The sequence below is a fragment of the Phalangium opilio genome, unplaced genomic scaffold (assembly GCF_054372755.1).
Source record: "Phalangium opilio isolate 3A_F unplaced genomic scaffold, DU_Popi_V2 ptg000024l_1, whole genome shotgun sequence".
NCBI classification, from domain to species: Eukaryota; Metazoa; Arthropoda; class Arachnida; order Opiliones; family Phalangiidae; genus Phalangium; species Phalangium opilio.
In genome coordinates, this window is record NW_028324155.1 from 24,418 (window position 1) to 42,197 (window position 17,780).

General features: G+C 35.6%; 1 protein-coding gene across 1 annotated transcript in view; it reads right to left on the reverse strand.

The window, feature by feature from the left end:
- Window positions 1-15,839, reverse strand: part of LOC149691939 (uncharacterized) — a 39,014-nt gene extending 23,175 nt beyond the window's left edge. The window contains exon 1 of the mRNA XM_089867561.1: window positions 15,372-15,839. Within this exon, the coding sequence (XP_089723687.1) occupies window positions 15,372-15,407 (36 nt within the window). The 5' untranslated portion in view covers window positions 15,408-15,839. The remainder of the gene's footprint in view (window positions 1-15,371) is intronic.
- Between the last annotated feature and the right edge of the window lie 1,941 nt (window positions 15,840-17,780).

Sequence of the window (17,780 nt, forward strand, 5' to 3'; positions counted from 1 at the left end):
AAATTGACTGAAAGATGAATTAAGAGTGTGATAAACTTATTAATTCGGTAAGCCTTTTGATTACGTGGGAGATTGATTCCGAAAAATCTCTCTCTCCCTCTCCCTCTTTCTCACCTACGCGCCAATTTCGTGCTGGCGCAATCGGAACGCTAACGTCATTTTAAAAGGTTTTGATTGAAACATTCTTGATCGATGATTTATTAAACATAGTATATTAAATTGTGACTTCTTCAAAAGGGGGAGTGAAATTTAAGCCTAATGGATCGACTTTATAAATACAAAACTGAACACCTAAGGTGCTGAACAGTTTTAGTAGAATATTGGATGAAGGGCATCTATAGAAATTAGGTAATGAACCGGCAACACTTGCTTGCAGCCTATCAATACCCCAATAGACCAATTCGATATAAATAAGAGGGAAAGACACGGGGGGTAAAACTCCACCTTCCATCTCGCTTTTTGGCGCCTGTATCAACCCCCTTTAATGTCCCCATACTGAGGGTTGCCTACCCCTTTTAAAAGCTAAATATGGGAAGTACTGTGTAAAACTGAACTGTAATCCTTTCTCTTTAGTGGAAATTTCGCCATCCTTATTTTCGTTTATATTATGGGCTGCACACGAAGCACACCATATCACTAATAAACGAACAAACGCTTCCAAGGTCACCAAAACTCCCTTCCTATAAGCTACGTTGTGTTTATATACCCTCACACGTAGATAAAAAATACTTCTGCAGTAAAACCTCGCTAAATTTTTAGCCTGGGGTCAAAGGATTTAGATTGAAACTGAACATGAGGGAAAGCATTAAATATTTTCTAGAAAAAAATATCCCCTCCCACCCATTAATCATGAAATTCAATAAGTAATCTAGAAATCAAGTTTTGATCTTTTTTTTTTTATTTTTTTGGTATTAAAAATTCAACGAACTCTTTTGATCGGGAACTTTTAATTCTTATTAAAAAAACGGCTGGTCGTTTTGAAAGTTTTTCGGCAGCACCAGGGTTTAGTTTTAATTTAGTGTCAAAAAAGGTATAGAGCTCGCGTCAAAATAAGCCCACTATTAATAGCTTTTAAGAAGACGTTATCTCAAATCATATTTATATATATACGGGCCATCAAAAATTCCAAACGATCAACGATTTATAAATTGAGAAAACGCCAAAATCATTCATCTTGTCTTTAAAAACTCCCTTAATTCCGTAAGTTTTTAAGGATTAGCTAGATTCCCTTATACGGTCCTGTTAACGTTTCCCCAATTTATTTTTTAATCAATGATTAAAAGCGCATTAAAAGGCGGTTATGAAAATAAATCGAATGATCTAGTTTCGATTAAAAAAAAACTGAAGAAACGTTCGATGGTGGCAGTTGAAATAATTAGGTCAGAATAAACATAAGTAAGTATTAATTACGCCACAGATTAGATTGACTAATAAAATCTTATTAAAATTAATCAAAAAAATGATTTGATTGGCTAACAACAACAGGGTTGAAGATTTATTGATTGAATTAGATCAGATTAGCTAAGAAGGTCCTTGGTTTAATTAATTATTCGAGCCCATTTAGTGTCTTTAAATGGAGTAGAAAATAAGTCCAGAAATCGTCAGCGAACACAAGTGACGACATGTTATTCACGCAACTACCGTCCAATTCCTAAGGACTTAAGAGAATTAAGACAAGGAGGGTTGCGACCCATTTTAATCAGTGGTTTAATCTGTGCTCTACAAAACGAGACGGGGTTAAACTTCAAAACATGGTATATAAAACTATGAAACAGCTTAAATTTTTTGAGTCTACCTGGCGCGATGGTCCGCGGTGAAAGGTTAACTTTAAAGATAAAGATGGATAAAATGGAACTGGAAAATTCCTCAAAATAAAGTGATATCATATTAAACTATCAGCGTCAGCGTGATCTATGTTTTTGCCCTGTTTAATCCACTTTTACCCAGACCGGGTGGGTGAAAAAGTTTCAACCCCGGTAAAATGCAACCCTGGTTCTAAGTATGTTTATTATCACCGAAAAAACGTTTTGCGAATTAAAAATTTGTTCATTTCAATTTTAATTTGACTTCGAACAAAGAGGATAAAATGAAGGGGAGTTGAAGCTAGCCGCTTTGGCAAGACATTTTGTTAGTTCTCACTTTTCTTTTTGTTTATTTACTGAAATCGAGTAAATACCCCCACAAATAAAAGAAAGAGAGAATACAAAAAGGCAAAATACGAGAAAATAATAAATGAAACAAAACGTAACGATGGACGGTTTACCATATTTTTAACTAAATCCACGGGAACATAAACGTTGAGGCCTTCATGTTAAGAGTGGCGCACATTACAGCTTGTTAGTAAAGAAAAGGGCACGATGGCATTTTGTTGGCTACATGACTGACTTGACTACATAGAGAGGAGGAGGATGAGGAGAAAGATGATGAGCGCGCGAGAGGAGAGCTGATGGAGAGGTGGAATTAAAAAACGCTCGACGGCGGAACTTTCTATAAATGACTTAAGGAGGCTTATCTTGATAACGGGGAAAGGGGGAGAGGAACGCGAATCGTTTAATCACCTCGTAATCGAGGAGAAAAGAGCGAAGAAACAACTTGGCGCTAAGAAAAAAAAATGTTTTACACTTTCCTAATCAAAATTGAAACGGGGGAAAAGAAATTTCTCTCTCTATCGCTAGCTCTCTCTCTTCCTTCATTTCGATTTAATATTTGAGCACGAATTCACGCCTACTAACCTCGCTTGGCCCGACGATATTTGGGAAAGCAAAAATAAAAAAATATATATATATATATTTCTAAATTCTAAATTCCCTCACCCCTCTTTAAACAACTTTTAATGTTCTTGATGCAATATATGTTAAAGAGCAAAATGAAAAAGAAGAAAAAAATGTTTCTAAAGTTAAAGATTATTACCGGGAGGGGCCTCGAACCAGTGGATTCCACGTCGATGATTGAAACGATAACTTTTGATATTTTTTTTTATTTTTATATACATTCATCTTAACGTTTTTAAATTAAAAGAATTTAAAATTCTATCTTTCGCAGCTAGGCCTAGGCATCAGCGCGAATATTGCATCTCTTGCCCCTTTTCTTCTTATTTAAGTTTTAAGTAAAAATGAATTAATCGCCATGAATGGAAATAACCCAGGGTTTAATATTTATGGGCACTTTAATATTAAAGGAAAGCTGAAACACCCAAAATGTCTAATTAACTTGGTAAAATTATTTTCTTGATTTAACCATTTTTCATTTCAATGTTATATTTCCGACTTATTCAGGCTTTCAATTATCCCACTTTATTTATTTCTCAGAATTTCGTGGCTAGAAATGTATAGTTCCAAAACTACAAGTAATAAGGCAGGCCATTTAATTAATTGTGATTCGGATTAATAAATTAGATTTAATCACGGTTCAATAGGACTGATAAAAAAACGCCATTTAATACCTAAGGATTCAAATACAAACTCTGGTATAAAAAATATTTTAAATATTTTAAAATAAAACTATTGCAATAATATTAAGTCCCTGCTGATGCCGGATTGCAATAATATTAAGTCCCTGCTGATGCCGGACCTTGTAGAAGGAAAAACCGTGTGATTTATACGATGAGCTAAATAAAATTGGTTTGATTTATTGTTTCACTATCCCTTTGATTAAAATGAATACGATGTAGAAAGAAATCTTAAAAAGATTTTTACAAGCGGGAGTGTTTCTAGCTGGGTTGGGGGAGAGAAGAAACATTTCAAAAACGTGCAGTAAAAGTAAAAAAATAACAATCGTGCACCTGCGAAAGCGGGGGAAATTAAAGAGCCGTCAGTAATCTTGATATTTTGATAGATTAAGAAAAAGATATACCTATAACTATATTCAGAAAAACGAATCAAAATTATAATCCCCCCCCCTATTTCATAATACTAAAGTTAATGTATGTATATTTTGGATTATGTTTTGAATGAATAGCTATATGTAATTCAATACTGAATTTCTAACAACATATTCTGAATTAAAACAAAGAGAAAGGTTTTCTGTGTATATTGTGTAATTAATAAACAGTGCCTTTGTTAAGAAAAAATAAAAGAGAACTAATACGGGGTATTTCTGAAATTAAGGGGGATGTTCTTTGGGCGATTTTGAGTCGAAAATGTTCTGTGACATTTTGTCGTCCGGGCCACTGTTTTCGAGTTAAGATTGTCCTGAGTATTATACGGATAACCTCTTAAAAATTAAGAAACTGATTTAGACAATGATTTCTAATTTAATTAAGGCGTCATCAATAAAACACTCAAATCATAACTCGAAAACAGTGACCCGGACGGAAAAATATCATAGCAAAATATGAAAAAATACAAAAAACCTTTCAAAACTGTGAATAAATTCACCATGACGTACCTCTATGGTTTCTTTAAATTCATCTTCCCTTTATAACCCCAACAAATAAACATACCGACCCCAAAAATTAAAAATGCATAAATTCCCTTAAAAAGTAATTAAAAAATACCGAATCGTAATTTCCCATTAAATATTACCGAAAGCGGGGGGATGAAAAATGGGGAAAACTATTCGAAATTTATTGAAGAGAAAATTAAAAATATATAATTGCAATTTATAAAATTTATTTCTCTAAGAATTTCTTATTTATTTTTTCAATAGATATACACTAGTTACCTTCCACATGCACACTTCTTTTTCACCCACCCTTACCTATAAATTAACTTTAAATTAAAGTGAAAGATAGTGAAAGGTATTTTAATATATGTATTTTTTCTGCTTGAAATATCGTAAAAATTGGCCGGTGATAATTTACATAACAAAAAGGAATTCTGGAATTTATGTAATATATAAAGATGGGGAGGAGGAGGAAGGGGGAGGAAAAGATGGAAGATGAGGATATATTCAATGAAATATTAAAAAGGAAAGGAAAAATTCATAGAAAGTTTCTTTTTTTATAAAAAGGGACGTGTTAGCTAGATTATATTTCTAGTGGCGCTTGAAATTAAGTCGTAAATCGAAACCATAGTCTAAGAAAGACTTTTTAACATGATTCAAAACGTTATTAAATGCCATAAGGAAGAAATTTAAATGTCTTTACTTTTGAATTTATTTATTTCATTCAATATAAAACTGGTTAGAAGAAGAAAAAAATAAAAATTAATACGAAAAGTTTTCCTCTAAAAACTAAGACTTGGGATTTATCTAATAGATAAAATTTAATCGGGCTTATTTAGTAATTGAAGTGTTAAGTAAATAATTTTTGACAAAATTAAATATATCAAATTGAAAATTATAATTTTCCTCGAAATTATTGTTACTAATTTTACACGTTATTCTGTAAAGGTAGAAATTAGATTTGAATTAGCGTCTAAATATTCATTTATTTATTTAATTTTATTTTCATATCTGCCAATTTCCTTTGTTATTATTTACTAACACACATATTGATTCTGATAAAAATTGATTTAAAGATTTCCCGTTCAAGGCATCAAACTTAAATAATCAAAATAATTTTGAATTCACTTTTAAAATATTACGGATAAGGTTCTTCAACTGAACTGAACTGAACAGATTACGCTTATTTTACGAAACGCAAACTCAATATTCCTTAAAAGTTAATATTATTTTGAGAGGTCTGCTAATATTTTGACAATCCATTTCTTACAAGCGATAAAGGAAAGAAAATATTTGAGAACTCAAAAAACCAAAAAAAAGGGCAAACCCTGCTAGGAACGCTCTATTATCTTAAATAAATTTGAAAAATTTAATTGAATTAGATGATTTAATCACGACAAAACGTGGCTGGAATGCATTTCCTACGCTTCATAAAGCACGACAATCGAGTATAAAAGAGAGAAAATCTCTTAAAAATGATAGACTTGTAAAAACAACGAGCTAAGATATGTCGTGATGGCGCTTGATGAAGCCAATATCATAAAATAATACACAGGGTGTTTCTGATAAGTCTGCCATAAATTAAGGGGATGTTCTTGTAACATCTATCTCCATTTTGCCGTCCGGACCCCTGTTTTCCAGTTAAGATTTGAGTGTTATAGGTACGACCCCTTAATTAAATTAGAAATCATTGTCTAAATCAGTTTCTTAATTAAATTTAAGGGGCCACTCGTAAAATACTTCTTACAATCTTAGCTTGAAAACAGTGGCCCAGACAGAAAAATGGAGATAGAAGTTACATTTTCTCCTTAATTTATGGCAGACTTATCATAATATAGATCTGCACCGTAGGAATGTACACACATACACACGAATAGCTTAGATTCTCAGTCCCCAAAAATAATATAGTAAAGTTTTTTAAAAACGGGATAAAAACTATAGTCTAAAACAAACAGAATCGAACACGATCTCACGATTCGACGAAATATTTTGACTGTAGCTCAAAACTACTATAACTTTTGAAAGAAAATTTCCCATAAAGTTTCATATTATATAGTTGGCCCAAAGCCATATCATTAGTAAATTGAATCTAAATAACATAGAGTATAATATGATTTAACTTATAAAGGGAAAATAAATATAATGAATCGACGTAACCCCTTATAAGCCTCTCAGTGCATACATGCACACTTAATACCCCTTTACTTCATTATCCCTTTACTAAATAAAACATAAAACCAACTCATAACCCGAGGTATAAATTCTTAATGTTTATTTAGATAAATTATTTCGGGTTATTTCTAAATTCTATAAAAATTGTTGTTTTTGACCTGAGCTTTTCCGTCATTTTTGGGGGAAAAAGCAGAAAAAGTAAATGAAATAAATTATTCCAGGCAATATCATTACTAATTTCTAAATAAAGGCGACTTAAGTAAAGACTGGTAAGGATTGGTTGGTGGTGCCTAAGTGTTACTGAAACACCTCTCTAGAAGAGATTGGGGTAAAACGGAGGACTTTTATTGCACGAGATATATCAGTCCAAGGAATATAAATTTGGTTAAGATGTTGCCAAAATTTTCTCGCTTCGCAGTTCTCGCCTTTGCTATTTCAAATACAGTAATGGCATCCTTCTGCCTTTAACTATATAACATTCTATAAATGGTTAACACGGAGTGTCACTACTCTACACGGCCGAATGAAATATATAGGAGCAGCTGCTTCGAGGCGCGTGGTAAGAAAGGGAATTTATTTTTTCTTTTACTCTTCTTTTTAAAAGATTGGATAGCGTACATTAAATAAAAGAAATAGGCGATTAGAATAAACAAGCTTGATGGAGGGCGCTCGATATATCGCTCATTCTGACAGTATTTATACAAACTGAATTGGCGCCCATGGTGCGGGCGTGCCTACTACGCCACACGGAGAAATTAGAATCAAATATCTCCCCGAGTAAAATTTAAGTCTGGAGCTTCCAAAATTAATGGAGAAGGTGGGTGACGTTGGTAACATTGCATCCAGCTTTCACCCTCTCTAAATGTAAACACGATCATTGGAAACTGTGGTATAATTTCTGTTGGCTAGTTTAATAGTATCACAACAAGCCTGTGACTCCGAATTCGATGAAATTAAGGGGGTAAAACTTTGCCTTCCATTTAGCTTTTCGGCGCCTGCGCGCTAGGGTTTTGGGTTCAGAGAGTGACCAGAGACGGCAATGAGTCAACCCGATACTAAGGGTTGCCTACATCCTTTTTACGTCGAAGAGGCTTACTGCCGGACAGGAGTTCAAAAATGGAAGATGAACTCAGTGGCGAAAGGTCGGTCCAAGACAGGATTATTCAACAATTGTATGGGAAGTAGAAGAACTTCGTGACAAGATATTTACTTATAATCAGCACTTTCTTATAACTACAGACACGAGGAACATCTGAATATGATAAACATGAAGATGCCATGAACGGTTTCACGTCAACTAATGGGCTTCATTTATTATTATAGGGGGTATCCACTCAAGTCGCTCAACGTAATAGACCATTTCGATGTAACTTAAGAGGGAAAGCACAGAGACTGCAATGTATCAGCGCCATTGTACGTTTCGATACCGAGGGTTGCCTACCCATTTTACGTCGAAAAGTTCTATAAGTCTACTAAAGGATTACACGTGTCCAGGGAATCTGAATTCTAGAGTGATTATCCCCTTATTCAAGATATGACTGAAGAAGTTATACATAGCAGACGATTTTTCATTTCTCAAAGACTCCAAGCTAAACTCATCTATTATGAATGCCAGGAGTTTTAAGAAGCTCTATAAGTTACGTTTATTTCCGATTGCTTTTTCTGTAAAACGACAGCGTTTTTACCCACGCAGGCCGGTAACCCCTCTAACTACTATCTTATTTTTAAAATGACGAAAATTAAGGGGAGTTGTTACTAAATGGGAAACATTTCTATTTTTTTCCTTCGCGTATTTTCCATTTGGTAAAAGATGCGAAAGAAAAAAGAAAACAATAACAAAGCAAAGGCGAGAAAAGTGTCGACATTCATTTCTTGACTATTTGCCAAAAAGTATCGTTTTTTCTTCAACACGGTTTTTCCGAAACGTGAAGTTTCACCGAACAGTTTTGATTTTCAACTGTCAGCGAGACTAAAAACTACCCATAGTTTGTTTTTCCTTCAGAACCAATAAATTCAAAAAGCTCAAACGCTCTATTACTAATTGCAAATTCAATTACGAAATTAGGAATATTATTTGGCAAAGGCCTAAGAATAAGCCTTAGCTTTCTTTTTTATTTTTAAGAAACAAAAGTGACTGACGTTCGGAACAAAGATCCCTGATAAGTTAATAGAAGTAATTTGAAGAAAGATTCTGTCCTGTATTGTGATTTCAAAATCAAAATGTCTACATTTTAAACCTCATGTGACGTAATAATGCTACGATGAATTCAATGGAGGACAAAGTATTCCTTTGAAAACAAATAACCGATTAAAATGTGTTGTATTATCAATTTAAAACTATTGCAGATGAAAATTAGCTAACAAGGCAATAAAACTAAAGAATAGGCCATACATTAACTCGGCCGCTTATCTATAAAATTATACCCAACTCTTTCAGAAATTGATAAGGGGAATATATCAAAATTCTTTTATTATATAAGGGGGGTTAGAAACACAGAAAAACCTTTTCATCAAATTATATTCTAGACCAGGGATAACTTGATTTGAGGCCATCAAGCTCTCTTTTTACCCCCCCCCCTTCCCCCGTTAGATAGTATTATTAAATATAAAAATCTTGCTTATATTAACCTTTTTACTATCAGTCAAACCAAACGTGGCAGCAATTTTATGGAACTTTGTAATCGAAAGATGTTGAAAATAATCCGCTCGACTACAATTATAAAATGAGCACCAGCTTTTATTAATTGTCTAGTTACGTATCCGCCTTAATATAAGATAAGGGGAAACTAAGTTTGAAGCTTAATTGAAGTTCATTAACTGAAGTAAAACACGACAACCCAAGATGACCGTCATATTTAATGTGATTATAAACAAACAATACCCGGGCAGCGCTCAGTGTGAACCCATTTTTCCTAATAGTGTAATGTCAGTGTCCCAACTTGACTAAATTAAGCTCATTGAGGAAATAACGTGGGGTGCCAATAGTCTATCAGAAGTTTATAAGATATGTTCCATACGTTTGTCACAGAATTGACGTAGGTAAAACGTCACAGATTCTCGTAAAGTGATGTCTGGTGAGGCGCTGTCAAAGGGTTAATACAGACTAAATAGGAAGATGGACTGCAAAAGCGAGTGTAGTCAATTCTCGCGTTGTTTTCGAACTAGTTCTCAGTAAGTCTCTAGCATTACGAAGCATGGGTCGAGTCATACTTATGGAATCATAAACTTATAGTCTATTCAGGACAAAGTTATGATGGCTTAAAAATAGTAGTAGTATTCTATTTATTGTACCCACTTCATGAACTATAACTAGACCCCATAGATTTAAACTTCTGTGCAATTGTCAGATCCTCTGTCAGCTAAGGGACTACAAAAAGGGGCCTCCGTATGTCATAACTTCAGATAACAGACATCATACTTAATTGACTAAATTTCATTGGTGATAAGGGTTCACAATTTATTTTATCAAAGAAGCTGCTATATAAAAATGAAAATGTTTCTTCATTAATCCAGACTTAAAACTACCTATTCAGCATTTTAATAAAAATTCTTACGTAATAATCCGATATCACAGTTATAAAAATTACCAGTTTTAACTCCCTATATTTTTTATAGGCAATAAAATAAAGTTAGGTAATCATTTCCTTGTGATCTTCAAAAGTTTTGCAATTACACGCAACTGTTATTATATTTAATCAGGCAGAATGGGTAAAATAATTTAGTGAGGAAAGAGTTAAAGGATTACAACTAAGCCTTGGAACTGAATCAAAACGAAACTGACTTTCTAAAATTCCAAAAATTCCATAAGGGAAGCAAACACAATATAGTCTGAAAACTATATCTTGAAAATTAACTTAGCTATTTTTGACATCACAAACAATAGAAGAAAAATTGGGCATGGCAAACCTTGAAGAAAATCACCTGGGGGAAACAATTGTTGTAAGGTCTAAATTGTCCTTTTCCAAACATTCCAATCTTTAAAACTTTTTACTTGAAGAAAGAACATCCAAGTTAAAAAAAGAGCAAACACATTTAACAGCTTGGTGCTAAAAGATATACACAACACAATATTCCAAGAAAAGACCCAAATTCGCATAAAGGATAGATAGATAGGGTGGATTTGCTTGTTAACTCTAAAAGCCGGACGGTTAAGAATAAATAGTCTTCTTTATAGAAAGAATTTTAGGCCAGTCGAGGACACGAGGTACCCATCCCAAAAAATCCCCGACAAAATTGAATTCTTTATCGCATCCCAACTTAAGTAAGCAACAAAGACAAAGCTATTCCCGTTTATTGATTAGCCCCTTATAACTCGTAAGGAACTACTTTGATACACGAGGTAATCTTAAGGTAGAACAGACTAGACATCCTCCCCCCAAACAGTACGCCATTTCCCACGTCCCATTGGGCCTATATTTAGAAAGACGCGAGTTTTTAAGGGGTCGGACATTTACTGTCCTTAAGTTCAGGAAGAGATTTTTCAAGTTGCTTAACAGTAACGTAAAATAACCCAAAATGTGTCCTTGAACGGCCCGGGTAGGCAACCCTCAATATTGAGACATACAAAAGGGTTGACCCATAGCTGTCACTGCGCACTCTCTGGTCCCAAAAATCCTAGAGCGCAGGCGCCGAAAATCAACATGGAAGGCAAAGTTTTACCCATGTGACTTTCACTCTCGGCTACATCGAAGAGTCTTATGTCCCCATCGCGCCTCACCTTGACAAGTATCCGACCTCACGACGCATACTTAGATAGAGTCCCATCTCAGCTGTCCCAAATGAAAGAAAAGCTTTCCCCTGTCCCGAAATTTTCACTGGCGAGTCGCGCTCCGACTTTGATCTACACGCTACAATACCCTTAGCCATATATATCTGTCAAACTCGGTAAAGATATTCTGGATAGCAATAATATAAAGAGACCCCCACCAAAGTATTATTTAGCAAACCTCTGGTTTAACTCCACTAAAAGATTCGGGCAGGTACATATACCTTTTGTTTACCATTTTTATAATACCTTGACGCCGAAGTGTAATCTCTCGGTGCCCATCGAAAAAAGCGTCCCAAGACGCAGTAATGGCAGTCATATACAATTGAAAGTATTACTACCTACTAAGACATAACACTGGGTGCCATTCCTCTATCTTAGATTTGAGGGGGAAAAGGCTTTTAGCGAGGGTTAGGGAACCCACTATCTAACCTAACCCGTAAGTTTATAGGAAAATGGGGGACACAAGGGGAAAGTAGACGACGCCATTGAAAATTCTCGCCGCTGGCCATCTATAATTTTGGTTTTATCACCCTCCCTCTTTCACCATGAACTTTGACCTCATCCCACCCCGAGAGAAATGAAAAAGAAGTGATTTGGGACGACTAAAAATAGTTTTTGGAAAATTTTTCCAGATAAAACTTAACAGTGGCCAATAGGGGCGGCGGCGTTTCTCTTTTTACACTCCTCTCTATGAATCTTTGGAAAAAAAAAAAGAAAAAAAAAATCATTCCAGGGTCAAACTAGTTAACCAACGCTACTTGGCAGTAACGTTGGATGATAAAGAATGGTTTAAAGATAACCGTAGATAAAGAGTCTCCACTTGGCTTTATCAAAAGAGACTAGTAACCATAGGGGGAATAATAGGGGGACCAAACAAAGACCCCTTCCTCGGAGGAAACTTCCTTTGGATTCTGGACTGGAATAAGAGGGGATGATGATGTCGTATATAAATAAAAATCTCTCCTCTTTCAGCCTCCTCCCCCATCATTTTTATCCCAACGTGTTTCCAAGAAAACTTTTTAATCCTTCACCGCTCTTTTTTTGTTAGAAAATGTTAAAATTGAAGGGAGGGGACGCCCCAACATAGTTTACTTAGAAAATGGAACGCCATTTTGATTTAAAGATTACAAAGGGATTTTTTTTTATCAAAACTGAGAAAAAGTGCTAGATTTCGAAATTTTCTATTTTTATTCCTGCACCTGCAATAAAATGAGGGGTGAATAAAGACAGAAACCACGGGGGGGGGAACCAGACGTCACCGTTTTTCTAGCCAATGACTGGAGGAGCTGATGCTGAATTTACCTTCAAAATGGGGAATGAACTGACTGAACAATATTACATCATTTAGGTTCCACTGATGATAGAAACAATACAATAAAGGGGCTAAAATAACTTCCATCCTCCAAATAAACACACCATAATGGCGGCAGAGGGTGAACCTCTGGTCAAATGGTCAAATCTCTATCGTAACTAAATGCATGGCTATATAATTGGGCAATTAATTAAGCTATTTCTTGAAAAGGATACTATAATATCGGTTCCTTAAATTCAAAAATTGTCAAATTGATGACGCCAAGTTGTGGCAATAACCCCCAAAAAATTCCATACTAAAATTGTTCAGCTATCGATGCAACATTAATCCCACCCGTGGTGATGTGGAGAAACCGAGGGGATGTCAAAGAATAATACATATCCCAATAGGAAATTGAGAACAAACCCATGAGGCATCATGGTGTTTATTTCTCAAAAATGAAACGGGAAATTGAAGGATTGGGTCAGTCTCATTATAATCGGCCACTATAACATACGCTTTCCGTAAGGGGTGATATCAAAATGATCTTTTGAAAAAAAATTCGATGGCGAAGAAAATAATTTTTGTGTTCTTTTCGGTTGAATTCGAGGGGCTAATCACTCCCAGATTCACCGATTATTGGTTAACCAGTTAGGTTTTTGATTTGGTACCATGACCCCCTCCCCAGTGATCAAAACCCAAAACCTAACCTAATATAACCAGATTTAACCTAAACAAATCGAACCTATAAATAGATTTTTCTTAATTGGGTTTATGGCGTTCCACCTGTGTTGCCAGACCGTTGATGAGGCATAGAGGAAGGCTTCGAACCAGAACTTAACCTGAACTAACCAAAAACTATGGAGGTCGCAAGATAACCCAAACCCCAACCTTATCTACCCAACCAAATTTAACCCAAACCAACCCAAAACAGCGTAGGTCGGTTTACGTCATACCCATATTAACTGTAATACCTTTATTAAAGGTATTCACCCTTTACACGAGTGACTGGCCCCTCGACTGCATTTCAAAAGTAACGCCAATATTCCCGGGTCAAGATGATACTGAATGCATGGCTTCCAACCTTGTCATTTGAACCCGTAGTCCATACGTTTTACCGCGGTATTCACTTAAGTTGCACCACATACCGTAGGAAACTGGGTAGCCGGCTCACCACGGCTTCCGTACGCGGGAATTCTTAATTATATCGAAAAAAGGCATCGAGCAGTAAACCCCCTCTTATCTAGTAAAACCCAACAAAACAAGCCCATAACCCCCCAAAACTATATATACGAAAAAAAAAGTGTTTTCTTTCGCTCTATAAGAGGGTTTTTGAAATAATCAGAGGGGTGAATGGGTGTTATCCTGGGCTATCTGGCGCCGTCGCCATTCTAGATGACGGCAAAAGGGAAGGGATATAATGGTTCATCTCATCTTCAGAATTCAGTAATTATAAAAGTAAGGTAGAATGATTTATTTTGGTAATGTACGGCTTAGCGTGCACTGTATCCTTAAACTGAGGCGAACTTTAGCGGCGTAGCCAGCCGCCTTTGCCCACCGCAAACTCTGACCCCGAGGTACACGTTGCGCCTAAAACCCTAGTTGGTTGAAGTAGAGGTGTCGAACACTTCGATAAATCAGGTTGGTGTGCTTACTTTAATTTAGGCATTAACAGTTGAAGGGGCACGAGTCAAGAATATTTTAAACGAAACTCACTTAAATTACGCGTTAAAACTGACAGGAAAAGCCAACAAGATGTTTTGTTTTAGTTAGGACTTTGGACCTTGATTGTTAAAATACGAAATTAGTAGTTAAGTCAACATTGTAAGTTACTTGGGAAGTGTCGGACACCTCGGTTTAGAGACCTACAAAAATGCCTAGAGGGGTGGAAAAAACAAAAGCTCTTCCCTATGAACTGTCCCATCGTGAAAAAAAAAGAACCTATTTTATATTTTACCCTAATATTCTGCCCATGGCAACCGCTACTGGTGACGGCGGTAGCTACTTTTTTAAGCATACCCTCCAATTATTTTTTATTTTAAATTTATTTAAATTATAATTTTCCACACTGGTTTTTTTTTTCTTACTCACTAAGTTACTGATGAAGAAATTTACTCTTAAAGATGTAGCTACTAGTCTACTACAACCGCAAGAAGGGCTCACTCAAAACTGGTCTAAAAGGGATATACAGTCACAACACGTGTAACAGGTGCAAGTCTATTCTAGCGTAAGGGGAACGGGGATTTTAACAATGATACCCTCCTAGGGGGTCAAGAGAGCCTTCACGAAGGTCAAGGCATTTTTTAACAACAAAAAAGAACGACTTTCTTTTCTTCGATTCATCTTAACTTTGGAATTATCAACGCCTATTTGACCTTTTGTAAACTCCTTTTGGTCTGGTATAAGTTTGACTTGTCCCGTTGTGAATGAATATTATGACGTCATGGTTAGTGTTTAAATGTCAAAACGGGAAACACAATTTCACAGGTGATGTATAACGTGGAATCAAATTGGAAATTTCCGAATTTATAGTTTTGATTATCAAATTCCGTTAACTAACCCTGGTCTAACCTAAAAGTAACCGAAACCTAACCCTATCCTACTCTAACTTAAACTAACCCTAACCCTTCTTAAACTATCACACACTTAATACGATAGTCAGGTTGTCGTCTTATCTTTAAACTATAGGGTCTAATACCTCAAAATGACTTATCAAAACCATAATTAATTGAAATGAATCATTGTCAAATTACTCACCACACTCCCGTCTAAATCGGACTCCTGGTTGTCCATCCTGAAGGCAGGAAGTGGTGCTCTATTTTTCACCCGAATTTTGAACGTTTATCACAAAACCTTGGTAGACATAAAACAGTTCGTCGACCAAAAAAATTATAAAATCCCGAAATGTAGCACACTCTTCCAAAATAGACTAAAAATGTTGTCTTCTCTCTTCGCGTTTTTCAAAAACCGTAGTGATTTAATCGAATCAATCCCGATTAAACGAATGTTTTCGGAGGCTGAGGAGCAAAGAAGGAAGAAGATGCGGAAAGATTTCTTCTTGAAAGCGCGGGAGATCCGAGGTTTGAAGGAAACGCGCCAAACTGATGCTGCACCGACGGCGGTTAGAACGTGAGATACGCGCGGTCTCCGTTGTCGATTCGAAAATTTTCTCCCGTCATGCCTCAGGCAAACTGGGCGCGTTATGCTTTTACGAGAAATTTCCGCGTCGAGGCGCTGAATTCGGAGTTGGGAGTGCGCGGAGTTCGAAGGTAAAACCCCCGGTTCTTCCGATTGGCCGTATGTTCAACGAAAAAGACCCAATCCGAAGCGATCCAGCCTACGGCTTTAACCCGGTCCCGCGCCTCGATTACGCGCGCAGACCGAATCGAAAATATAAAACCACTAAAGATAAGGGGAAAAAATTAAATAAAAATTTTAGGGAGGAATCAAATTAAGAAAAAAAATATTCCAAAAAAAAATATATAAAAGGGGGTATGAAAATTTCGGGTTTTTAGCTTGGCTCGTACCATTCGTAAAGGCGGGCGAATCTCTTGCAAATTTTGGGAGTCTTCTCTCCCAGTCTCTCCTAGATGAAATTAAAATGAAAAGCCGAAAGGGGTCGTTAGTCATCAGTCTATAAACCTGCTATGGGTTTGGATTATCTATTATATTTGTAATTATAATTATTAATTAAGGGGAATGGGACTAGGCGTTTATTATTAGAAGTAATTAATATTAGGGATCGGATTGCTCTTCGTCGTACCTTCAGTTTTTCACATGCAAGAACAAAATATAACGATGGCGAAGTGCAATTAATGAAGAAATATCTAGCCTATTTGTTATCCGCTCTTCACGAATAGTTATTTTACTCATGTTTGACGTGAAATTAATTAAAAGTTTCAGCGTAATGAATTAAGTCTTGTTTCCACGAGACACTTATTTGGCACCGTTTTGGAAGGCCTAACCCATGCGTGTTTAAAAATAATAATATCATTTTCCCATATCATGTATGATTAACAGCGAAATGTTACATTTCGACCGTTACAAAACTGCATGTTGACAACGGTTTCAAAGTATCTCGTGTAAACGCGGCTTTATAATCACAAACCCGATTAAAGATATTAAGAAAATCCCGTCAGGGATTTTCTATTTATACTCAATCCGAAATCATAATGTTAAACTCTATGGAGCTTAACATTATGAGGTGGAAAAATTTTTGCGAGTTAGACCCAAGGTTTCGCGACCAAGGGGGTACACTTTTTTCACAGCCTAACTTTACAGCACTAGCAAAGGCTGAAAAGGTATAGTATCTCATTTCTCGTAGTGTAAGGTTAACTTGGCCTTTTTCAAAAAAATATTTTTAAACCACGCGCTAGCTCACGCGCCAGCACGCGCAGCATTTCAATAAAAGTTTCAATTCAAATCTCGCGCTTAATTTCACCATTTTGATTCTCTAATTAAGTTCACGTGATTTTTTTTAAAACTTTTTGGGCCTATTTTTTGTCTTTCTAAGCCTAATGTTAAATAATCACAAAGAAATAGTTGGAGAATTTTTATAATTTTCACATGGTTTCAACGAATATTTAGCATAGTGTGTTTTTATACAGTGCATTGTATTATCCGACCATTCCAATTTCCAAATGTAAGTTACGATTTAGTGAAATAATTAGTCTTAAAAAAATTGGACGATTGAGTTTGACTATTCCAGAACTAATTTATTCCCAAATAACGTTTCTCCCCAAAAAGGGACAGATATTATACAAAAACGAGTTTTGCTTCGCAGTCCTTAAAAAACTGCATTTATACACAATCCGCGACACTTTTTCAAACCCACAAAGGGCCAGAAACTAGGAATTATTATACTGTATTTATTGCAATTTGAAATGAAGTTTAATCGATATGAGAAATTTGGTTTTAATTGCGTAGTTCAAACATTTGTTATGATTAGAAATTTTACAACAAAAACGGGTATAAATGCGGCGTTTTGGAACAAAGAGCTAAATCACGGACGATTATGACTCGAGTTCGAATTGAAGTTTAAAACTTATACAAGATGTAACAACACACATATGAACATCTTTTCTGAATGTATGATAAAGGTCAGAAATACTACACTGCTTTTAAAGCCACAAATCAGAATGCGGGACCTCATTTTAGGAGTAGTAA